Below are 25,233 nucleotides of genomic sequence, written 5' to 3'. Positions count from 1 at the left end.
GGTCTTCCTTATTCATGGTCTAGCTTTTGTATGCATATGAGGCAATTGAAAACACCATGGCTTAAGTCAGGCACAACTTAGTCCTTAAAGTGACATCTTTGCTTTTTAACACCTTAAAGAGGTCTTTTTGCAGCATATTTGCCCAATGCAAGGTGTCATTTGATTTCCTGACTGCTGCTTCCATGAGTGTTGATTGTGGATCCAAGCAAAATGAAATCCTTGACAACTTCAGTATTTTCTCCATCTATCATGATGTTGCTTATTGGTCCAGTTGTGAGGAGTTTTGTTTTCTTTATGTTGAGGTGTAATCCATACTGAAGGCTGTGGTCTTTGATCTTCATCAGTAAGCGCTTCAAGTCTTCTTCACTTTCAGCAAGCAAGGTTGTGTCAGTTGCATAACGCAGGTTGCTAATGAGCCTTCCTCCAATCCTGATGCCCCCTTCTTCTTCATATAGTCCAGCTTCCAGACTATTTGCTCAGCATACAGATTAAATAGGTATTGTGAAAGGATACAACCCTGACACACATCTTTCCTGACTTTAAGCCACACAGTATCCCCTTGTTCTGTTCGAACAACTGCCTCTTGATCTATGTACAAGTTCCTCATGAGCACAATTAGTGTTCTGAAATTCCCATTCTTCACAATGTTATCCACAATTTGTTATGATCCACACAGTCGAATCCCCTTGCATAGTCAAAAAATCACACAAGTAAACATCTTTCTGGTATTCTCTGCTTTCAACCAGGATCCAACTGACATCGGCAATAATAATTTCTGGTAGTTCCTTGTCAATGTACTGCTTGTCTCTATGCCAGGCAAATCTGTATTTTTCAATTCATAACTCATATAAATTTCATAAATAAAAAGGCTTCTTGGAACCTGAGTGGCATGAGTCAGTATCTCTAAGCCTGCAAACCTCAGCTACTAGCTAATGAACACCCAGCTCCGTACCAGTTCTGGGGGCTGGTCCCTGAGGCTACACAGGGAACTAGCACATGATCCTGCCATCAGAGGGCTTAGAGGAAGCAGCCAGGGAGACACAGGGAAACAGTACCATATTTCATCAAGCCTAAAAAAAAATTTTTTTTTTTTAAGCTATAGGGTCGCTATGAGTCAGAATTGACTCAGTGGCACTGGGTTCTGGGTTTTTTTAAGATGCCACTGATTGTTTCAGATTTCCTGTTATTTTATGTACTATTAAGGAATAAAAATAATTAAACCAGGACACACCATGGACACAGCATCCTGACTTCAGGTTAAAATGAGGGAAAAAAAGAAGCACATGTTAGAGGTAATGAAATATGGAAACTGCAAGATGGTATGATGAGCTAAATGTCAGAGAAAGGTGGCCATTTAAGTGGTGGCAGAAAGAAAAGCAAGGCTAGCTTCCCTCCAGCCCCACCTGGATCTGGCCTAAAGTCTGAGGGGACCTCACTGGGTCACCACAGGCTCTTTTCACCCTCCTGCAGTCTTCTCTCCTCCACAGACAGCTAGATGAGCTCGTGAATCCGGTAAATCTCACTGAGGCTTAAAACCCGATTGTGGCCTCCCACTGCACTCAGCATAAATGCCAAATTCCGTAGCTCAGCCTCAAAGGCCTCATACGACCAGCCCATGCCCCTGTCTCCAGTAGCATCCTAAGCCCCTCTCTCCCTCTTATTAAGCTCCAGCCACATCAGCCCAAAGTGATTTCTGTCAAGTCCCTTCCGACCTCTGGTTATTTGCATGTGTTACCCACCCTTCCTGGGACACCTTCCCCTACCTGCTCACCCTTCGGGGCTGTATTTAAATCTCACTTCCTCAACTGCCTTCTCTGGCCCCACAACCCAGTGTGTGGGTAGGACTATTTGTTTAATGTCTGTATCCTTTTCCAGGCTGCATACTCTACAAGAGCCACAACTGTGCTTCTCCTTCACTACTGCAGACCCACTGCTCTGCACAGTGTGGCAACATCGAGGTACTTAAGAAATATCCACCGAATGGCTGAGAGGTGTTTGAAGAGATCTTCCAAGAGATAAGAGGAAAGAAACATCAAGACACTGTCTAGAAACCCTCATCCATTGCTGGTGGTACAGTTGCTATGGAAGACAGTTTGAAGTTTCCTCAAAAAGTTAAACACAGAATTACCACACGACTCAGCAATTTCTCTCTTAGGTATATACCCAAGAGACTTGAAAGCAGCAATGCAAACAAACACATGTTCACCAATGTTCACTGAGGCACTTTTCACAATAGTCAAAAGGTAGAAACAACCAAAACGTCCATCAATAGATAAACGGATAAACAAAGTGTGGTCCATCCATACAATGGAATATTACTCTGCCATAAAGAGAAATGAAGTCCTGATACATGCCACAACATGGATGAACCTCGAAACATTATGCCCAGTGAAGCAAGTCAATCACGAAAGGGCAAATATTGACATGATCCCACTTATATGAAATTGGCAAATGTATAAAGACCAAAGTTTATTAGTGCTTACCAAAGGACAGAGGGAGTGAGGAAGAGGGGTCACTGCTTAGGAGGCACTGACTTTCCATTAATGGTGGTGGGATAATTTGGAAAAAGACAGCATGATGGTTGTACAACATGAACGTAATCAATGTCACTGAATTATACCTGTAAAAATTGTTGAATTGGCAAATGTTTTGTTATATATTTTTTTTACCACACACACACACAAAAAAAGATGTGGTCTAGGAAAAGTGAGAAGTTTACTGTGACTGGAATTTACAAAGCTGGAGAAGTTGATGGGGCCCAGATGATGATGGTTTTGCATGCCTCCAAGGGGTTCACCTTTCGTCCAGTAGGTCTTAGACAATCCCTGGAAGGAGGAAGGCGGTTTGCAGGGGAGTGATATGATTCTATCCGTGCAGCAGGGAGGAAGGGTGAGCGTGGAGAGGGCGGAGTGGGAAACCAGTTAGGACATTGCTGCACCTCTGTCAGGTAGCTTCCTGCCCAGCCTTTACCAGGTGACAGCACACAGGAAAGGATGACTGTTGAAGCCCTAGGTCTGCTCACACCAGGCCCTCCCTGGCTGCCCAAGGGCTAAGGAGATCCAGATTTCCCTCTCGGCCCCTAAGTGGGCAGCTCTGAGGAAGAGAAGAGAGGAGGGGCCTGGTAACAGGGGTGTTAGGGAGCAAGAATCAAGCAGATTTGGTAACAGAGTGGCTGTGGGATCAGGTGTGCCGAGAAGCCAAAAGAGGCTCCCTAGGGTTCTGCCCTGGGTGATGATCAATGACCAGGACAGTGATTACCAAACAAGAAGCATGTATACGGAAACAAATCATTCCCTCTTGGCCATTTTGCATTTCAGATGCCCAGTGAACAGTCAGGTAGAGACCCAGAGTAAGCAGGCATGGGGCTCTACTAGGGTCCCCCACGCAGGACAGACTCTGCGCTAAAGATGGGGACTTGGGAGTCATCAATGAACAGAAGGCAGCTGAGCCGCAGGCAGGGGTGAGATGGCCCAGAAAGCATGTGGCATGAGGACAGAGCCGTAGAAGACCCTGAGGGGAGACAAGGGAATGAGGACAGGAGGCTGGGCAAGAAGAGTCAGAGATGCGGGAAGAGAACCAGCAGGTGTGGGGTCAAGCCAAGGGGGCAAAGAGATTCAGAAAAGGTGTGGGGTGATTAGCGGTGCATACTGTCAACAGAGGGGCACAGAGATGAAGTCGTCAGTAGTTCTAGCCAGAGCAACTGCAGGGAAAGATGGGGAGAAGCAGGGAGCAGGTAAAAGATGAGAGGGACGAGGACGTGGACAATGCCAAGCCCAACCCTTTCTGAGGCACTATGGCAGGAAGAGAAAGGATGAGATAAGGCAAGAGAAGGAAGGAAGGGTAAGCAGAAGGAGCTTATTGATTGTTCTGGTTGTTTCAGTGTTTGCTTTACAAATATACCTTTCCAGAGTTGGGCTAATATGAATCAATCTCCCAGAGCCTGGTCCATCCTGGTGAGCTGACAACACTGAGCATGTTTATGGACCAGCCTGGAGGAAGAAGTTAAAAATGCAGGGAAGAGGCGCGATAACTGATGAAGCACTGCCTCCGGGAAGGCAGGTGGGGTGACACACGGAGAACAGGTGTGGGGAGTGGCCTCGGCCACCAGGAAAGACACCTCTGTGACTTCTGTCTCCTGAATACCTGAAAGATCCTGCCTAAAGTGCCAACCAGCCTCACTAGAACTTAAAAGTTCCGAAAATTTTGGTATGAAACTATTTCAGGTGGGCAGGTATTAGAAAAACAGAAACTCCTGAAAAAGAGACCTAATTGAAACCACCAAAAATAACACTAATAATAAGAGCTAGTGTTTGTAGAGCACCAACAATGTGGCCAAAACAGTTCAGAAGCACTTAACATGGATGCCTCACTGAGCCTTCCCAATAAGTCTATGAGTTGGGTACCACTGTGATCCTGTTTCATAGATGGAGGCACAGAAGGTGAAGGAACTTGCTCTAGCCGTTATGAGGTAGATCTGGGGTTGGAAACAAAAGCAAATTTCCCCAGAACAGACAAATGCCCCCAGGACCCTGTGTAAACCTCTCAGGGCTTCCAACTGGTTCCTAATGGTTCAGTTATACCCAACGGAAACGAGGCTGGGCTTCTAACCGGTTCAAAGTGGTTCACCCATGGCCAATGGAAACAAGGGCACTGTATGTGTCGCACAGCAACCAAATCTGTTGGACCTCAGCTTTTGACACAAGTAGTAAACAGGCGCGGTACCCCGCTCAAAGATGGCAGCCAAGGGCGCTGCTTTGAATATGTATCTCTCTCCCCAGTACAGCCAATAATTCAACCTCCTGCATCAAGAAACTTTCGGGAGTCAATAATCCAATCTCCCACATCAAGAAACTTTCAGGAGCCTAAAGTGGAGATTGGATTATTGCCAGGATTATGGAGAGTGACACACATTCAAAGCTGTATGGTCAGCCACCACCTTCGAGTGAGGCACCGCTGCCTGTTTCCTACTCAGGTCAAAAGCCACCTCACAAGAGACTTGGTTGCTATGCAATGCATCTGCTGCTCTTATTTCTGCAGGCCATGACTGAACTGCTTTGAACCGGTTCGAACCCCCGGAACCTTCTCCATAACATTCATGTGGTATTGAGATTAGCTGTTGGTGGGTATGCACCCCTCACCAGGCCCACAGCAAACTTACCTTTATCGGTGAGGCACTAGTGGTTTAGTGGTAGAATTCTCACCTTCCATGCGGGAAACCAGAGTCAATTCTCGGCCAGTATACCTCTGGCACTGTCTGTCACTGGAAGCTTGCGGGGTTTCAGGGGAGCTTCCAGACTAAGACAGAGCAGGAGTAAAGGCCTGGCAATCTAATTCTGAAAATCAGTCAATGAAAACCCCATGGATCATGATGGTCCAGTCCTGTTGTGCATGGGGTCGCCATTAATTAGGGGCCAGCTGACTCCTAGCAGCTAACAACAACAGCATCCTGAGGGTCTGGCTCAGCCTTGCCTGGAGTTGAGTTCTGCTCAGACCAAAAAACATTCCCATGTATGTTTGACAAACTGAAGGGATATTAAAGCCGTGACCCTTGAAATTAGTGATCACTGTCAGGCAGTCTTGAAATGGAAATTGGTGGCAGAAAAAGGTAGACACTAATTTGGGCCATAAAACAAGTCTTTCTTTGAAATTTAAAGCAATGGAGATAAATGTCCCATTTTGCAGCATCCTTTACCTCTTTCCGAAAACACTTCTGGTACCCATAGATGATAACTTCAGCTACATTATGCAAAGTGAGAAACACAGGGATGGTCTGAAAGAAAACAGAATAATTAGCATGAAAATATTTTCTTCAACCTCATAATTACATAATCCTTGGTTTTAGCTTAAAAATAAAGATCTGTAGGAACTCTTGGCACTCTCTTATATAACCCTCTCCAGCAAGGCTGTTACGTGGATTCCCGTTCTTTGTTGCAGTATTATTCTTAGTAGGTTAGAGAGGCTCGCTTCCTATGGGTATTCTCATCCACAAATATTAGGCACCTGCTGTGTGTCAGGCACTGTGCTAGGTGGGGACACATCTTGTGAACAAGGGGAACACCTGACAGATATTTTAAGTGCTCTGACAGGGGCACACAGAAACGGCACCTGACCCCACAAGGGGAGTGAAGCTTTCTTGGAGGAAATGAAGCCCAAAGTCTAAATGAGAACTGAATGATGAACTAGAGTCAGCCAAACCCAAGGACAGGAGGCAAGAAAGTCACAGGCAGAGGGGCACACAAAGGCCCAGAGATGAGCGTGAATTTGACTCCTCCAAGGAACTGGAGAAGTTGAATGCTGCTGGCACTAACATGAAAGGGAAAAGTCGGAGAGAGGAAGATGGGAAGAGAATCACGAGTCATATCAGGGAATTAGGACCTTTTCCTGAGGCCCACTAGGAGCCCCTGAGAGTTTTAAGGCAGCCAGTGATATAATCTGATCTGCTGTTTAAAGGCGCCGTGCTATGGCATAGAGGACAGGTGGTAGAGAGGGCTGGAAAAATCTAGGAGCGTGACAGGCTGAAAAATGGTCCCCAAAGATATTCACATCCTAATCCCTGGAAACCGAGGTGTTACTTTAATATGGCAAGACAGGGGTCTTTGCAGATGTGAGGATCTTGAGGATCTTGAAATGAGGAGATTGATCCAGGTTATCTGGGTGGGCCCTAAATGTAATCAAAAGTCTCCTCATAAGAAGGAAGCAGAAGAAGATTTGACCCATATGGACGAGGTGATGTGAAGATGAAGCAGAGAGAGATTTGAAGATGCTGGCCTGGAAGGCTGGAGTGATGTGGCCACAGGCTAAGGAATGCTGGTAGCTACCAGAACCTGGATTCTCCCCTAGAGCTTCCGGAGAGAACACAGCCCTGCCAATACCTTGATTTTGGCCCAGTGATAAAAATTCCAGGCTTTTGGCCTCCAGAACTACGAGAGAATACATTTTTTTAATTTCATTTTATTTGCTTTAAGTGAAAGTTTATAGCACAAATAGCTTCTCGTTCAAAAATTTACACACAAATTGTTTTATGACATTGGTTGCAGTCCCTGCAATGTGTCAGCACTCTCCCGCTTTCCACCTCGGGTTCCCCCGTGTCCATTCATCCAGTTTTCCTGTCCCTTCCTGCCTTGTCTTTGCCTTCCGGCAGCTGTTACCCATTTGGTCTCATATTCTTGATTGAACTAAGAAGTACATTCCTTATTTGAGTCATTGTTCGTTTTAAAGGCCTGCCTAATCTTTGGCTTAAAGGTGGGCTTTGGGAGTGGCTTTAGTTCTGAGTTAGCAGGGTTTCTCCAGTCTCTGTCAAATCAAATAAGTCTGGTCTTTCTCTGTGAGTCTGAGTTTTGTTCTACATTTTTCTCCCATTCTGTCCAGGACCCTCTATTGTGATCCCTGTCAGAGTGGACAGTGGTGGTAGCCAGGCACCATCTAGTTCTTCTGGGCTCAGGCTGGTGGAGGTTGTATTTCAGGTGATCCATTAGTTCTTTGGACTAATATTTTCCTTTTTTTTTTTTTCATTCTCCATTGCTCTGGACAGGATGGGACCAATAAATGTATCTTAGATGGCCATTTGCAAGCTTTTAAGACCCCAAATACTACTCACCAAAGTGGGATGTAGAACATTTTCTTTATGAAATATGTTATACCAATTGACATAGATGTCCCCTGAGACTATGGTCCCCAGCACTTAGCCCCAGTAAGTTGGTCCCTCGAGGTGTTTGGATGTGTCTAGTAAGCTTCTATGACTTTGCCTTGGTCAAGCTGTGCTGACTTTAAGTTAACACTTGTTCACTATCTAGTTAGTGATTTCCTCACCGCACCCTGCCTTCATAACCATCAGTTTTTTCCTGTGTGTAAACCTCCTCTTGTTTTTACAATAGTGATCTCATACAATAGGCCTTTTGCGATTGACTTATTTCACTCAGAATAATGCCCTCCAGATTCATCCATGTTATGAGATGTTTAGTGGATTCATCATGGTTCTTTATCATTACATAGTATTGCATCGTGTGTATGTACCACATTTTGTTTAACCATTCATCTACTGAGGGGCACTTAGGTTGTTTTCATCTTTTTGAAATTGTAAATAATGCTGTAGTGAACATGGGTATACATATGTCTATTCTTGTCACGGCTCTTATTTCTCTAGGATATATTCCTAAGAGTGGGATTGTTGGATCATATGGTATTTCTAGCTTTTTAAGGAAACACCATACCGATTTCCCTAAGTGGTTGTTCTGTTTTACATTTCCACCAGTAGTGTATAAAATTCTCAATCTCTCCACAACCTTGTCAGCATTTGTTTTTTGTTTTTGTTTTGATTAGTGCTAGTACTGTCAGGGTGAGATGGTGTATCACTGTAGTTTTGATTTGCATTTCTCTCATGGCTAATGATCGTGAGCATCTCTTCATGTGTTTATTAGTCATCTGAATGTCTTCTTTGATGAAGTGTCTGCTCGTGTCCTTCACCCATTTTTTAATTGAGTTGTTTGTCTTGTTGAGGTATTGAAATTTTCTATAAATTTTAGAGATTAGACCCTTGTTGGGTATGTCAGAGTTAAAGATTTTTTCCCAGTCTGTAGGTTCTCTATTTACTCTTTTGGAGAGGTCTTTTGATGAGCACAAACATTTAATTTTTAGGAGATCCCAGTTATCTCATGTTTGTGCATTGTTAGTTATGGTTTGTATTATATTTATGCCATGTATTAGGGCCTCTCACACTGTCCCTATTTTTTCTTTCACGATGTTTATCATTTCAGGTTTTATATTCAGGTCTTTGATCCATTCTCAGTTGGTTTTTGTGTACTGTGTGACGTATGGATCCCATTCCATTTTTTTTTACAGATGGTATCCAGTTTTGCCAGCACTAATTGTTAAAAAGACTGTCTCTTCCCCCATTTAACGGACTTTGGTCCTTTCTCAAAGATCAGCTCACCACAGGTGGATGGATTTACATCTGGGTTCTCAATTCTGTCCCATTGGACTATGTCTGTCATTGCACCAGTACCAGGCTATTCTGACTACGGTGTCTGCATCCTAGGTTCTGAGATCACATAGTGTGAGGCCTCCTACTTTGTTCTTTCTCTTCAATAATGTTTTGCTTATCCAGGGCCTCTTTCTTCCATGTAAAGTTGGTGATTAGTTTTTCTATCTCATTAAAGAATGCTGTAGGTATTTGGATTGAGATCACATTATATCTGTAGATTGCTGTGGGTAGAACTGACACTTTCACAATGTTGAGTCTTCCTATTCATGAACATAGTATGTTTTTCCATTTATAATGTCTCTTTTGGTTTCTTGCAGTACTGTCTTGTAGTTTTCCTTCTACAGGTCTTTTATGGAGAATAGATTTCTTTTCTTTTAATCCACCAAGTTTGTGGCAGCCATAGGAAGCCACAATACAGAATTTGGTACCAGGAAGTGGGGTGCTCCTGTAGCAAATATCTAAAAAATATGTAAGTGGCTTTGAATTGGATAATGGGTAGAGGATGGAAGAATTTTGAGAAGCATGCTAGAAAAAGCCTAGACTGCCTTAAACAGACCATTGTAGAAACACAGACATTAAAGACTTTGCTAGTGAGGGCTCAGAGGAAGTGAGAAGCACAGGAGAGAAAGTTTCTATCATCTTAGAGCATACATACATCATCATAATCAGAATGTTGGTAGAAATATGAACATTAAAGGCATTTCTGGTGAGGGCTCAGAAGGAAATGAGGAACATGCTATTGGAAACTGGGAGAAAAGTGATCATTGTGATATGGTGGCAGAGAGCTTAGCTGAATTATGTCCTACAGTTGTATGGAAAGCAAAACTTGTAAGCAATAAACTTGGGTATTTGGCTAAGGAGATTTCCAAGCACAATGTTGAAGGTACGGCCTGGTTTCTTCTTGCTGCTTATAGTTAAAAAAAAAAAAAAAAATTGAGAGAAGAAAATACAAAAATTTAATAAACACTCCAGTAAGTTATTAGATACAGAGAGTATCTACTGTTCATTTACTTTACTGGGCTGTTTGCTAAGAATGGTCCGTTGCCGTCAAGTTGATTCCAACTCATAATGAACCTATAGAACAGTGTAGAACTGCCCCATAGGGTTTCCAAGAAGCACCTGGTAGATTCAAACTTCCAACCTTTTGGTTAACAGCTGTAGCTCTTAACCTCTACACCACCAGGGTTTCTGCCTAAGAAAGGCAATCTTTCCTAATTTGATAGGCATCATGGATTGAATCCCCCACGTGTTTGTCAGTTTGTTGTACTGTGGGGGCTTGTGTGCTGCTGTGATGCTGGAAGATATGCCACCAGTATTCAAATACCAGCAAGGTAACCCATGACGGACAGGTTTCAGCTGAGCTTCTAGACTGAGATACACAAGGAAGAAGGACAGTCTACTTCTGAAAAGAATTATCCAGTGAAAACCTTATGAATAGCAACAGAACATTGACTGATATAGTGACGGAAGATGAGCCCCTGAGGGAACACAGTGGCTGCAACAATGGGCTCAAGCCTAACAATTGTGAGGATGGAGCAGGACAGGGCAGTGTTTCATTTTGTTGAACATAGGGACACTATGAGTTGGAACTGACTTGATTGCACCTAACAACAACGACATGAATTGCATAGTGTCCCCCCAAAATATCCGTCAACTTGGCTAGACCATGATTCCCAGTATTTTGTGGTTGTCCTCCATTTTGTGATCTGATGTAATTTTCCTATGTGTTATAAATCCTCTTCTCTGTCTGTGGTTAATGAGGCAAGATTAGGTTATGTTAAAGAGGATTAGGTGGGATGTAACACCCTTACTCAGGTCATAGCTCTGATCCCACATAAGGGGAGTTTCCCTGGGGTGTGGCCTTTTATCTTACAAGAGGTAAAAGGAGAGAGAAGCAAACAGAGAGAGAGGGAGGGACTACACGCCACCAAGAAAGAAGTGCCAGGAGCGGAACACATCCTTTGGACCTGGGGTCCCTGTGCTGAGAAGCTCCTAGACCAGGGGAAGATTGATGACAAGGACCTTCTCCCAAAACCGACAGAAAAAGAAAACATTCCCCAGGAGTTGGCGCCCTGAATTCGAACTTTTAGCCTCCTAGGCTGTAAGAGAATAAATTTTTGTTTGTTAAAGCCATCCATTTGTGGTATTTATGTCATAGCGACACTAGATAAAAAAATACTCAAGACAAAAGGCAATCATGGCAAGATGAGGGGGAAGAATGAAAGGGTATAAGATTTTGCTATTGTCTTTGTTATTGATGATGATAACGTCGTTTTCTGAAAGTCAGGAAAAGATCAAGAATAAGGACATGGGTATAGGCATCAGAGTGGGGTTCAGACTCCAGCTCTATCACCTACTAGTGGAGCTAGGTAGGCTTTTTACTTAACAAAACTTGTTTCCTTGACTATAGTATGGGGTTAACAATACCTACAACCTAGCACAGTTATGAGGGATGACTTAAATAACAACGTAGGTAAAGGCTCTGGCTCAGTGCCCAGGAGCACTGCACAAAAGACTGCTGACAACAGTAACTGGTAGTCCCACCTTCTGCAGCCTTTGCTGAGGACTCTGAACTGGGTAAGCTATCCCAGTTTAGAGGATCCACTTAGAGAGTATGTTGCTGGCCAACATTTCAGATGCATTTATCCTTTCCCTTTTTGGAGAATGTATTTTTACCTTCTTTTAAAAATCTTTACAACTTTATTGCTCTGCCTTGTTTTAGTATTTTGTTCTAATTTGCCTTGTTTTCTTTCTTTTTCAGTTCTTGCCTTATCATTTTTATCTTTTTAATGTTTTACATTTTTACTTTACCTTTCATTAAAAGTTCAGTCAAATTATTTATTCCTTTTAAAGTCATACTTTAATTCTTTTGTATTTTTCATTTATCTTTTATGTTTCTTTTTATTCCTCTTAAATTTTTATATTTTGAATTCTTTCTTCTGTGTCTTAAGATTACTAAGGAGATTACAGGAGCCCTGGTGGTGCAGTGTTAAGTGCTGGGCTGCTAACCAAAAAGTCAGCAGTGTGAACCTATCAGCTGCTCCGTGGGAGAAAGATGTGGCAGTCTGTTTCTGTAAAGATTTACAGCCTTAGAAACCCTATGGGGCAGTTCTACTCTGTCCTATAGAGTCTCCATTAGCCAAAATCAACTCAACAGCAACAGGTTTGGTTTTTTGGTTTAAGGAAAACATTTAATTTTTTAAGTGGGTTTATCTATCATGCCCATGTTTGGCAAACTTAGGCCCTGGTTTGAGCTCTTGGTTTGAGGAGGTAACAAGGAAAACCGTGGCCAGATTAATCACGTGACACATGAAATAAATATGAAAGGATGAACGACCAAACCAAATCCTCTCTTCCACTCCTACTTAACAAATTTTAAATCTGAGCTTCTTATGTCATTTTTCTACTGAGACGCTAGTAGGCTTTAGAGATAGTTATTCTGCAATTGATCAGTTACACTGTTTATCGGCCTCTGTCAAAAACAATATAAAAACAATATTGTCAAAAGCAAATATAACAAATGCATATATATAAATATAAGACCGCTTGCAACTTTAATTATTGATCTTTCCTTGGCCTCTAACCCTGTGAACAAGACCCAATCTAAACTATGCTACATTAGTTCAAGAGATCCCCTAGTGACTGATCCTTTGAGAAAACCTGCCCTTTATTATCTTTATAGATAATCAGGACTTACTTATGTTCAATCAGATAGGAGTTCTAAAAAACAGTAAGAGCAGTAACAATAGCTAAGATTTGCTAAATGTTTATTATGTGTCAGGCATGGTTCTAACTGCTTCTACATATTTAATCTTCATAATAACTCTATGAGTTAAATATTATTAGCATCCCCATTTTACAGATGACAAAACTGAGGGATGTCCAACACTCAAGGAATCGCCTCAAAAAATAAAGATCCTACTGTCTATCATCAGAAAAAATGGCTCAAGATCAACTACCATAAAGCCTAGATCATCATTTTTGAAACAAATTTGCTAAAATGTCATTGACCTTATCCAACTATACTGCAGACCAATTGGTTTAATTACTTAGGGGCATAATTTACAACTAATTCATTCTTAGGATCCATAAGCTTAATATTCAAATATCCATGTACCACTAAAATTTTTCTTTCTTTTTTTTTTTAACAGCTTTATTGAGGTATAATTCACATACAATTCACCCATTTAAAATGTACAATTCAGTGGTTTTTAGCACATTCACAGAGCTGTACAGCCATCAGCACAGTCAATTTTAGAACATTTTCACCACCCCCAAAAAGAAACCCCATACCCATTAACATTCATTCCTCATCTCCTCCACCCCTCCAGCCCTAGGCAACCACAACTTTTTGCTTATTCTGGACATTTCAAATATATGGACTCATGATATGTGGTCTTTGGTGACTGGCTTCTTTCACTCAGCATGAATTTTTTTAGTAACTTATTTTATTTTGTTATTGTTAAGAACACACATAGCAAAACGTACACCAATTCAACAGTTTCCCCATGTACAATCCAATGATGTTGTTGAAATTTTTCTATGGCTATGATGAAAATTTGGTAACTATTAGTCAGACGTTTTTCATTATTCCCATGCTTCCAGAGTGGAATTCTGAAGCTCTGGTTATTTGTTCAGGTGTTGGAACTGACTTAGAACAGTTTTCTCTGGAGAATCCTGGCCCCGCCCAGAGGCCCGTCTGGGGCTCACTCTGCAGAGTGTGGATGACGTCCTTTTTCAAGCATATGTCCCAAATAGGCTTCTTAATTTTTATAAAGGAATGTCATCGTACCTTATTTCTAGGTGATTTTTAAACAAGTAGACTTATCCTTAACCTACAGTATAGAATACCTGCACTCCAGACCCCTGCCAAAGAATGTGACCTTGAACTCCTTGCTGTCTAGTTTTTATCAAATTTGTGCATGCAAGAAATGCTGTTTCTCGCAGCGAGCCCGATCCGGGGTGAGCCAGGCCACAGAGAGCAGGTCTTTCTCCCCCAGGGGACTGCTCCTCCTCAACTGTACTATAGCATCATGCCTACAAAACGCACTAAGAAGCTGAGAAACTAACTTACTGCTTTGTTTACAAACAGGACATTATTGAAGACCCTGCTCCACTAAGGTGCCCGGTCTACTCTTTATGGGGACTCAGGAAAACTGTCTCTTAGACCCGAAATCAAAGAAGAGCTTTGCTTTTCCTGAGCAATAACTCTGTTTTTATCTGACAAACACTGAGAGTCTTGTAACATTTCTATTTGGCTGTAGAAAGCTGAGAGTTGAACTCAAGGCTCAACTTTAATAAATAAAGTTGTATAAGATATTACATCATAAATTTCTATGTGCTAACTCTTCTTGGGGTCTCATCTAGTTGTGCTGCTATTACCCTTTACCTAGATTTCTGCTAAAATTCTAATCACAAATATTTTTATCCTACTTTATTGTAGGTATTCTTATAAGTAGAGTTCCTGGGTGGGAAAAATAGTTAAGCACTCGGCTGCTAACAGGAGGTTGGAGGTTCAAAACCACCCAGAGGCACATTGGAAGAAAGGACTGGCAATCTACTTCCAAAAAATCAGACATGAAAACCCTAGGGAGCACAGTTTTACTCTGATACACACAGGGTCACCAGAAGTCAAAACTGACTCAAAGGCAACTTGGTTTGGTTTATTTGAATATGTATTTGTGTATACATCAGTGAACACATCCATACTGATTTACATGAAATAAATTTAAGTATTTATTTACATTAATTTTATTTTACTATCATTAGATGGCAGATACTTCCTGAAGCAGAGGACCAGACTCCCCTCTTCTCCGATGTATCTCCAGCACCAGGCTTTGAGGCCATCTTGGTCCTTCATTTGACCATCTGCTAAAGTAGCTGACTTGTCTTCAGGGGCCTTATTGTACGAAAAATACCAAACCAAATCAACCCGTTGCCACTGAGTCGATTCCAACTCAGAGCAGCCCTACAGGACAGAATAGAACTGCCTCATAGGGTTTCCAAGGAATGACTGGTGGATTTGAACTGCCAACCTTTTGGTTAGCAGTGGAGCTCTTAACCACTGAGCCACCAGGGCTCCATAAGAAAAATAGGTATCTTCAAATACCAGGAGCTCCTCCAGCTTGGCAAGATGCTAATAGAGTACCAAGAGACATGTGCATGGGAATAAGCAAGGCTAAGGAGGCACAGCCAGTCCTCGGCTCGCTTACTGGGGGCAGGAGGGCTCAGACCAGAACGGAGGAGGGGAGACTTGCCTGTTCTAGGTGAGTTGCTATTTTTCTCATATTTTCCCCCAAGTTGGTATAACAAAATTCAGTTAAGCTGATTATGCATATCACATAGCACCCGGAGCAGTTCTGAATGAGACAAGTGAGAAAAAACATTAGCAACCCCTTCTCCTCAAAGAATCTTTAAGAAAATATCCATGGAGCCCAGTGGTAGTTACCATTTTATAAGGGTTATAGAGAAGAACTTTAGATGGAGCAAGAAGATAACTGAAATCCAGAGGAGGGGTCTAATTTTTGTCACTGAGCCCACATCTTAAAAAGCAATCCTTGCTTACACCAATGTTCACTGCAGCATTAGTCTTAATAGCCAACAGGCAGAAATAACCCAGCGTCTGTCCATCAACTGGTGAATGGTAAACAAAATGTGGTATGTACATACAATGGAATATTATTGAACCATAAAGAGAAATGAAGTTCTGGATACATGTTATGACATGAGTGAACCTTGAAAACATTATGTGGAGTGAAATAAGTCAATCACAAAAGGACAAATACTGTATGACCCCACTTACATGAAATACTTAGAATACACAAGTGCACAGAGACAGAAGCTTATTAGTGCTTACCAGGGGCTGGGGGAGGGGGAAGTGGGAGCTATTACTTAAGGGGTACTGAGTTTCTGTCTAACCAAACCAAACCCGCGGCTGTCAAGTTGATTCCAACTCACAGCGACCCGATAGGACAGAGTAGAACCGCCCCCATAGGGTTTCCAAGGAACGACTGGTGGATTTGAACTGTCGACCTTTTGGTTAGCAGCTAAGCTCTTAACCATGCGCCACCAGGGCGCCAGTTTCTGTCTAGAGGGATGAAGAACATCTGGAAATGAACAGTGCTGGTGGTCCCACAACTTGGTGAGTGTAATTCATGTCACTGAACTGTACACTTAAAAATGGTTAAAATAGCAAATGTTTCATTAAATGTATTTTACCACAATTACAAAGAAATGTAATCCTTGCGGCTGAACTCTGAGATCCTGTGATAAGAACACAATTTGAAAGAAAAGTTGAGCTGCCTCTGCTCAACAGTAACAGGAAGCATTAAGGGAAGATTCTCCATTCTACACCAACATGGACATCCTTTTCCTTTGTGAATCCAAGTTCCACTATGTGACACTGGAATCAAACAAACGGGGAGGGGGGCCACCGTGCTCCAGTTTGCTTAACTGAGTAACTTACTCCACCTGGGTTTAACTATTTCATGTGCACATCTCACCACCCCCACCCCCATTCAATCCCTACCCCCAACGTGTTGAGCAAATATTGTGAAGGAAGAGAGAAGCCCTGACAAGCAGTTAGGGAAGGACCAATATCAAAGAGCTCTGGTGGGGAAACCCATTCCAGCCCTGTCAAGGTGCCTTAACCTGGATTTGCAGAGTTCCTCCAACTGTTGTCTCTGGCCTCTGCAAGCAAGAAAACAGCATGCTTTAAGCACCCAAAACACCGCCAACACCTGGGATGGCCTCTCAATGGTAAGCTCAGTAATGTATGAATTTGCAAATCAGTTCAAACGCTTGCCTGCACAGACTCTGAGACAATTCTGTCTAGCCGAGAAGACTTCAGGTCAGGAAAGGAGTAATGATGACCCATCAAAGTTGTATTGCCCCTCCAAAGAGGCATCTCCGGCTGGGACTTCATTCAATGTAGGAAAGCTGGAAAGCAGGAAAACTAACCCTAACAGAAAGGAAAGCAGCTAAGCCTCTTCTCTTCTCCCAATCAGTCCTTTGGTTGGTGTAATTTAAGGAGGAAAAGGGGTGAGCTTTGGGGATGAGCTGTTATCCCTCGACAGACCTGGGTTTGAATCTCAGCTTTAACATTTACTAGTTGTTGACCTTGGCCAAATAACTCATGTCTCAGTTTCTCCATCTGTAAAATGGGAATAATAAGTCCGATTTCATATGTCATAGAGATTGGCAACAGAAAATGCCCAGCACATATCTGGCACTCAACATTCATGGTGGCTGTTCCTATTGTTAGCTGTGTATGTCTCCCTGCCCCTCTCCAATCTGTAAGTTCCTCTAGGTCAGAACCATGTCTTGTTTGTCTTTAAGTCCCCAGCACATAGTAGATCTCTAATAAATATTTGCTGAATGGATAACTACAAGAATAATCTCCTGTCCCTTAACTGTGTACCATCTAGCTGTGGGCTTGAGATGGAAGAATCTATAAAGAGCTTTTCCCCCACAGCCTTTGCAGAATTAAACCAGGTTCCTCTCCTGAGTTGCTTCTCCAGAGAACAGAGCTTGAAGGCCTTGTCAGATGCAGGCATTCTCATGGGAGAGGAGCTACCTGGAAAGTATTTTGCATAACAATACACCCACGGATTTTCACTGCACACTTTACCCAAATTCCCAGTGTATTCATTAGACAGTTCAGCACCAGCATATCATGCCTGTTTTCTACCCAACGCAAACTGTACAGCGCCTCGTGTTTGATTCACGATATTAATTTTTAAGCAACTGCGTGAAAACACAAAAACCCAGAAAACAAAGAAAAGATGCTAGGTTATTTTACTAAAAAGCAGTAATAAGTGCCTCCTTTCTGTCCTCCTTCCACTCTAATCGGGTATGTTCCTGTTTGGTTGTTTCCTTTCGTGCAAAGAATTTGAGCGGCAACAGCTTCTTTTTGTCTATTAGAAGGCTGTGCTCTGGGTCAATGCCACTCAGAGCGCTGGTCTCAAATAAGAAAGCGCTCACGCCAGGATGTAAAGAATGCATTGCTTCCTTCTTCAAAAAGCCCTGCTTGGAAAAAAAAAAACATCAGCTCAACTAAACAGTGTGCTTAGTGCTGATGTACGTTCTGCCACAACGTCCTTATGGACAGATAACAGTTCAGACTGGCGCCACCCCTGGACCACACTGAGAGGGCTACTCTAGGTTACAGAACTCCCCATCTAGCTGGGAGTGCCCAAGATTGATGTTTATGATGGACTTCTGAGGTTTTTAGTAAAGCACCTCAATACTGAGGCCCCGTCATGTCCTTTCTCATTCTGTGGGACCCAGGTGGGGCTCCCATATGACTAACCGAAAAAACCAAACCTGTTGCCATCGAGTCGATTCTGACTTATAGCGACTCTACAGGATAGAGTAGAACTGCCTGTAGAGTTTCCAAGGAATGCATGGTGGATTCAAACTGCCAGCCTTTTGGTTAGCATGCGTAGCTTTTAACCACTATGCCACCAGGGTTTCCACCCACATGACTAGGGCTGACCAATCAGTGCTGTGAGTCTCTCCAGCCACAGAGAATAGTTCAGGGAGGTCATGACTCAGCACCAGCCAATCAGCATAATTCCACCCCCTGGTTTTTATATTACGGATGGGCAGTGGCCCAGAGTGACCCAATCAGAGTGACTTCCAGGCTAATGCAGGAGCTACCAGGAAGACAGCCTCTTTCCACTAGACTTAAGGTTGTGGGGATGTGAGCCTGGAGTTAATGGCATCTATGAGGGAAGAATCGACTCGATGGCGTTGGGTGATCAGGGAAGAGCCTGGCTATGAAATGGAGCAAAGGCAGAGAAAGCAGAATTGAGATATCGAGAGAGAGAGAAACTGGATTCTGAGTATGTCACTAGAGCCTCTGGACCAAGCATGCCTGAAGCAGGACTCTCCCCAAGAACTTTTCAGTTACATGAACTAATTAATTTCCCTTTGGCTTAGACAAGTCTGTGCACTTTCAAACAGGTACAACCAAACAGTTGGAAGTTTTACAGTTCTGCATGGCTACTATACCACGGACTTATTCTAGAATCCACATGTTGGTCCTAAAGAGACAAATCTGAAAAGGCAAAAGACAAGGAGTCAGAAGAGCTGCCACTACCTGAGACCCAAGGCAGGTCACTGAGACTTTTCACACTTATGTCTCTTCCTCTATCAGGTGAGTAACATCACCCTCACCCACCACCTCTCAGCTGATTGTAAGGCTCATACAAGAGGAAGTCACTCTACCAACAAACAAAAAATATTATGATTAGCATAACACCTTCCTCATCCAAACTTCAAATTTCTGGCATCCATAATGATCTGGAATCTAGAAAAAAAAAATTTAAAAGCCTTTGAACAACAGATTGTTCTCACCAAATCCTATAGAGAAGAGGAAGTACCTTCTGCAGGCCAGAAACTATGTGGAAAGTGAGGCAGCAGACCAGCAGGAGCCAGCCAGGCTCAAGAGGCAGCCAGAAGCCTCGTTCTGTGGGCTGAACACCAATGTGCACCGAGGGTCATTCCTTAGGCCCACCCAGGACGTTTTTCCCCACTGCACACATCACCCCATCTACTCAAGCTTATGAATCATGAAAGAAAAATGATGATTTAATTTAGAAATTACATTCTCAACCACTATTTTGCAACACTGAGGTTGCTGTCCTAATGATATTGTTTTCCAGTGAAGATGGTTTTGTTTGTTTTTACTGCTTTTATAGTAAAAACCAACATAACAAATAAATTTTATTGAAAAAAAAAAACTAACTTGTTTTGCAAATTCTGAATTTTTCCCAAAACCACTTCTGATAGATATAGGTGGTTGGCAGTCAGGGTACAAGTCAAAAGGCGGCAGCTAAGCACTAATGCCGCTCCTGACCCTGGGCTGCTTTCTGTCACTGGTGGCATTAACAGATTCTCTTTTGATGGCAAAACAACTAGCTTTTTGGAGTTTCACAGAATGTGTCTGGAAGCAGCATTGCTCTTCGCAGTTCCTGCCTTAGAGGAGCTGAGTTCTGGGGGAAAGGGGTGGGAAGGCAGAGCAGATAACTTGTTTTATTAACAGTTTCCACACACTGAGTGTCATCTCTGTGCCAGGCTCTTCATGCACATGACTGGCCAACACCCACCAGGCCATGCTGCCAGTGGGTTAGGGTTCCTCAGAAGCAAGGAGCCCGCTGAACACTTCAGCCCTCCTCCTGTGGAAAGCCTCCGTTTAGGCAGAGTGGGCTGGCCCTGCCCTTCCCGTCTCCACAGGGAAGCAGGCCAGGCACGGCCTGCCTGTGGCAGCTCCACAAATATCACTACTCTGTTCCTGCTTCTCCATCTTATAAAACAAGTTGGCCCTTCCGTGTTATCTGGTGATCTTCAATTCCGGGAGAGAAAGTAAAAGGCCCCAGGTTGGCCTCTGGTCCAAGACCTATTCTCTAATCTAGTCTTACCATTGTTAAAGCTGGTACTTGGCACCCCACTGATCCCAGGATCACCTGGCGAACAGGCAAAGGGGAAGGGTAGTGAGGGGTTTCCCCTAAACCTCTAATACTCACCAGTCTGGACAATGCTCTGGACCCAGCATAGATTATACCCACAAACAGCACTGAAGCAGGAAGCCACATCAAAACATCAGATCTGGAAAGAGGAAAAAAAACACAATACTTTTATCACTTATGTACAAAGATCCAGCTGGAAGGAGTTGACCCTTCAGATGCACCAAGTACAAAAACAGTGGTTGCCTCAAAGTCACTGCCCAAGTTTCTTACCAAGCTGGACAGAGGCTTTCCATTTGATCCAGCAATTGTGTTCCTAGGTATTTATCCAAATGAGACGAGAACGTATGTATACATGAAAACCTGCACACGGATGTTTATAGCAGCTTTATTCATAACTGGAAAAACTGGAAGCAACCAAGATGTTCTTCAATCAGTGAATGGATAAACAAACCATGGTCTATCCATACAACAGAGTATTATTCAATAAAAAGAAATGAGCTATCAAGCCATGAAAAGACACGGAGGAAACTTAAACGTATATTGCTAAGTGAAAGAAGCCAGCCGGAAAATGCTAATATTGTATGATTCCGTCTGTATGACATTCTGGAAAAGGCAGACTATAAAGGCGGTAAAAAGACCAGTAGTTGCCAGGAGGCTGGGGAGGAGGGATGAATACGTGGATCGCAAGGTTTTCGGGACAGGGAAACTATTCTACGTGATGCTGTAATTGTGGACATAGGACATTGTGCATTTGTCAGAGCCCACGGGACTGTACAACACAAAGAGCGAACCCTACTGTATACTGTGGACCTCAGTTAATAACAATGTATCAACATTGGGTTGTCAGTTATAACAAACATATCACCAGAATGCAAACTTCTCATAACAGAATGCAAACTGCTCATATACGGGAACTCGCTGTACTTTCTGTGCAATTTTTCTATAACCCTAAAACTGCTCTATAAAATAGTCTATTAGGAATAAAAAAAAATCACTGCCTGATTTGTTCATTGCGATGTGGTCTTTCTCACTTGAGAGAGTGGTGGAGGCAGCGAACCATCTTCCTACAGCATGTAATTCTGCCCACCACTGACCATTACCGAACGCAAAGATAGAACATAAATGAGCTGGAAACTGAAAAGGCCTCGCTGCAGGCTGGAAGAGAGACCAGATCTGATTTTTTGTTTTAAGAGTAGTGAACGTTATTCTTTGGATTTTAAGTAGGCCAGAAGTTTTGAATCCATGCCAAATTATTAAACATAAAAAGAGACTATTTTATCCAGGTAATAAATCAAACAGCTCCATGGAACCACAACAAAGGAAATCTCAATGTCACAGGACAGAATCAAAAAAATAATAATAAAAGGCAAAAAAAAGTGCTGGTATGTCATTTGCTAACTTCTTCAACCATGAAACTGACATTGCCAGAACACCAGTTCAGGTAATCTTCAAGGACTTCTGAGGGACACTTTTTTTTTTTTTAATTGTGGTAGCACAGGAACGGCCTTTTCATTACACCTTAAAATCTTATCCTCTTCAAGAAATGCAAAATTCTAGTTTTTACATACAGTGCCCATCACGGAGGTTGCAACATGCTTCCCCCATCAGTTACAAAGCCATCCTGTCCACTAACTAGAGTTCTTAGAGTTATTCTAATAATCCACAGAAATAAATGAAACCATTCCAGCAGGACATATGGTAACAATCCCAACTAACTCAATGAGCTGTTCTCCTGGCATTGATGCCTGCTCAAGAAGTGCTCTTTGTTCACTTACTAGCATGGGCAGGCAGTCCATCCATGACCAGGCCTGCTCTGGAACAACTCCCAGGGGAATCTAGCATTAAGATGCTTCCAGAAATCTCTAGGAAGGCCTTTAAACCTTACTTGCTACATAGTATAGATTCCTTCAGCAAATGCTTACTGCAACTGGCACAGTGCTGAGAACACAACAATTATTGTTCAGAGCAGCATCAGGAGCGGACATTTATTGAGCACTTGCTGCAAACCAGGCGGTATACAAAATGTTTTATATGTCTCATCTTTTTTAAATGTTCACAGTAATCTTATGAGGAAGGTATTGTTATTATCCCCATTGTGCAGATGAGGAAACTGAGTATAAAGTTTAAGTAATTTGAATGTGGTCAGAGCAGCTGGTAGATGGCAAAGCCAGAATTTGAATTCAGATCTGTCTGACTTTAAAGTCTTAGTTTTTAATCACTCTCTTATACTTTGTTCTCAAAGAACTCGTAATCTAATGTGAGACACTGACGTTTAAATAGAGAAGCTGCAAATACGACACGATTTTGCTCTGGCAGCAGATCTGGCAGATGCTTATCTGAGGAAGCGTCCCCATCAGCCTGCTGCAAAAATAGATGTCTGAACCTCCAACCAAAAGGTGAACAGAGAAAGGAGGATGCCATCCTCCATCCTAACAGGTCCAGAGCTACACCAGCCAATCGCTACTCTTCTGGGAGCAGACATCAGTGGAGACAGAATTCAGATCCACAGCCTGTTGTGTACCAGAAGGAAGTCCAACACATACACCACAGGCAAAGCACTGATGAGGAAGGAGGGGGTGCGCTCGGCAGAGTAACAGCTGGCCTCGCTGAGGCAGGCCCACCGCTCTGGAATGCAAGGTCAGCGAGGCCCCAAATATTTGTACTCTATTCCCTCTTAAAATAAACAAGGAAAACTCCTGCCGAGTTACGTACTTCAAGAGACATCAGCATCTGAGTGGCCATGGAAATGAGGAAAAGAAAACATTCCTAGGGAATATTTTGTATGTTAACCCCTCTACCCTAAAATTCAAAGAAAGAACTTTAACTAGAAAAAACATACACAGGTCTAGTCTGACCAGCGGGATGTCTGGAAAATGCTAGAAGACAGCAAGCTATGTGAGCATGTGGCTGCCAACATGGGACTCTGAACCAGGCACACGAGCACTGGTGCTTATGTCCTCCCCAGTCATTTCACTCAGGGTCCACCTTCAAGGTGGATGGAGCCCGGGCCACAGGCGCTAGTGGTGGACCTGAGACTCCTGCATGAGAAGCAGTTGGCTGCAGAGCCCTTCCCTGGCCTTCTGGGCTCTCATCAGAGAGACGGCTGCCTTCCTCTACCACACGCCCACAGAAAACTATAGCTGCTATGAAGAAGAGTAAATACCAGTTGCTGAAAAAAACTGCTGCCAAAACAGGTGTAGGCAAGACAAGTGTCAAACAAAGGTTAGGGGAAAAGGGAAAAATAATTAAAACTCAAGAAGCCTTCTGCATTCATATTATTTCCAAGTATCAAGCTCTTATTCCACTTTTAAGAATGTACTCCACCTAAAAACCAGACAGTATATGTTAAGTGTAGCTTATACAAAAAAAAGATGAGGGAATACTAGTTAATAGTCCATATGCAAAGAAACATCCTTGGCCTAGACCAACAGCTTGGCAAATAAATGCAGAGTTACATATCGTAAATACTGTGAGTCCTCAATTTATCTGTCAGTGAGCCCATCTATTATCTGTCTAACAGTGTAAGATAAAAGAGCTTCTGCACATATTATTAATGCCCCCTGTCTTAGTCATCTAGTGCTGCTGTAACAGAAATACTACAAGCGGATGGCTTTAACAAAGAGAAATTTATTCTCTCACAGTCTAGTAAGCTACGAGTCCAAGTTCAGGGATTCAGCTCCAGGGCAAGGCCTTCTCCCTCTGTCAGCTCTGAAGGAACGACTTGGTCATCAATTTTCCCCTAGTCGAGGAGATTCTCAAGTGCAGAGACCCCAGGCGCAGGGACCCCAGGTCCAAAGGACACACTTGGCTCCCAGCTATGCTTTCTTGGTGATATGAGGTCCCCATGTCTCTCTGCTGGCCTCTCTCTTTTGTATCTCAAGAGAGAATTATTTAAGACACTATCTAATCTTGTAGATCTCATCAATATAACTGCCACTAATCCACCTCATTACGATTTACAACACACAGGGAAATCACATCAGATGACAAAATGGTGGACAATCACACAATACTGGGAATCATGACCTACCCAAGTTGACAGATATTTTGGGGGCATGCAATTCAATCCATGACACGCCCCAAAATACACTTGAATTTCACCCAGGTAGGAACCATGTGTGTTTTGCTCATATAAATATATGTGAAACCATTACATTGATAAATATTACAAAGGAGACTGACTAAAGGACTATCCTATACCATGAAGGCATCTAACCTAGCCAGTGAAGAGCATGAGGAAAGCTTCCCCCAAAAAGCGGTTTTGAGATGAAATTCAAAGTTAACAATAAAAAAAAATTAAGGGGATATTGAGGGCAAGGGTAGAACAGGAGAAGGGATACACATTGAAGGCATAAATAAAAAAAACATAAATACGGCATACAAAAAGGTCCTGTGGCATGAGGAAATTGGAGGAGGGAGAGCGTAGCATGAACAGACAGGAGGACAAATACGGGGTGGGAAGGACAAATATAGGTGTTGAAAATATTGCTCTGGCTACAGAATGGAGGATAGGTGGAAATGGTGTTAGGGGTGCAGTGGCAGGAGACAAGTCTGATAGACATTACAGGAGTCCATGCAAGAGATGATGAAGATGGAGAAATGGACCGATTTGAGAAATCAATAGCACCTAGTGATGAGTTCCACTGGCAAGTGAGGGAAAGATGACACCAGGAATGACACCCAGGTTCCAAATTTGAACAGTGGGACGTTAGGTGGTGCTCTGTACTGAGAGAAAACTGGAAGAGGTTTCCCTGGGGAAAATCGTGAACTCAAGTCATTGAA

At 42.8% G+C, this 25,233-nt stretch overlaps 1 protein-coding gene across 1 annotated transcript in view; it reads right to left on the bottom strand.

The window, feature by feature from the left end:
- Nucleotides 1-25,233, bottom strand: part of TMEM241 (transmembrane protein 241) — a 215,768-nt gene that overhangs the window by 121,533 nt on the left and 69,002 nt on the right. Inside the window, exons 4-5 of the mRNA XM_010586816.3 lie at nucleotides 20,509-20,590; nucleotides 5,693-5,770 (exon numbers count right to left, since the gene is read on the bottom strand). Of these exons, the coding sequence (XP_010585118.1) occupies nucleotides 5,693-5,770; nucleotides 20,509-20,590 (160 nt within the window). The remainder of the gene's footprint in view (nucleotides 1-5,692; nucleotides 5,771-20,508; nucleotides 20,591-25,233) is intronic.

Source organism: Loxodonta africana, chromosome 11 (assembly GCF_030014295.1).
Source record: "Loxodonta africana isolate mLoxAfr1 chromosome 11, mLoxAfr1.hap2, whole genome shotgun sequence".
NCBI classification, from domain to species: domain Eukaryota; kingdom Metazoa; phylum Chordata; class Mammalia; order Proboscidea; family Elephantidae; genus Loxodonta; species Loxodonta africana.
Note: the sequence above shows the minus strand (reverse complement) of the source record. Positions and strands in the feature narration are given on the sequence as shown.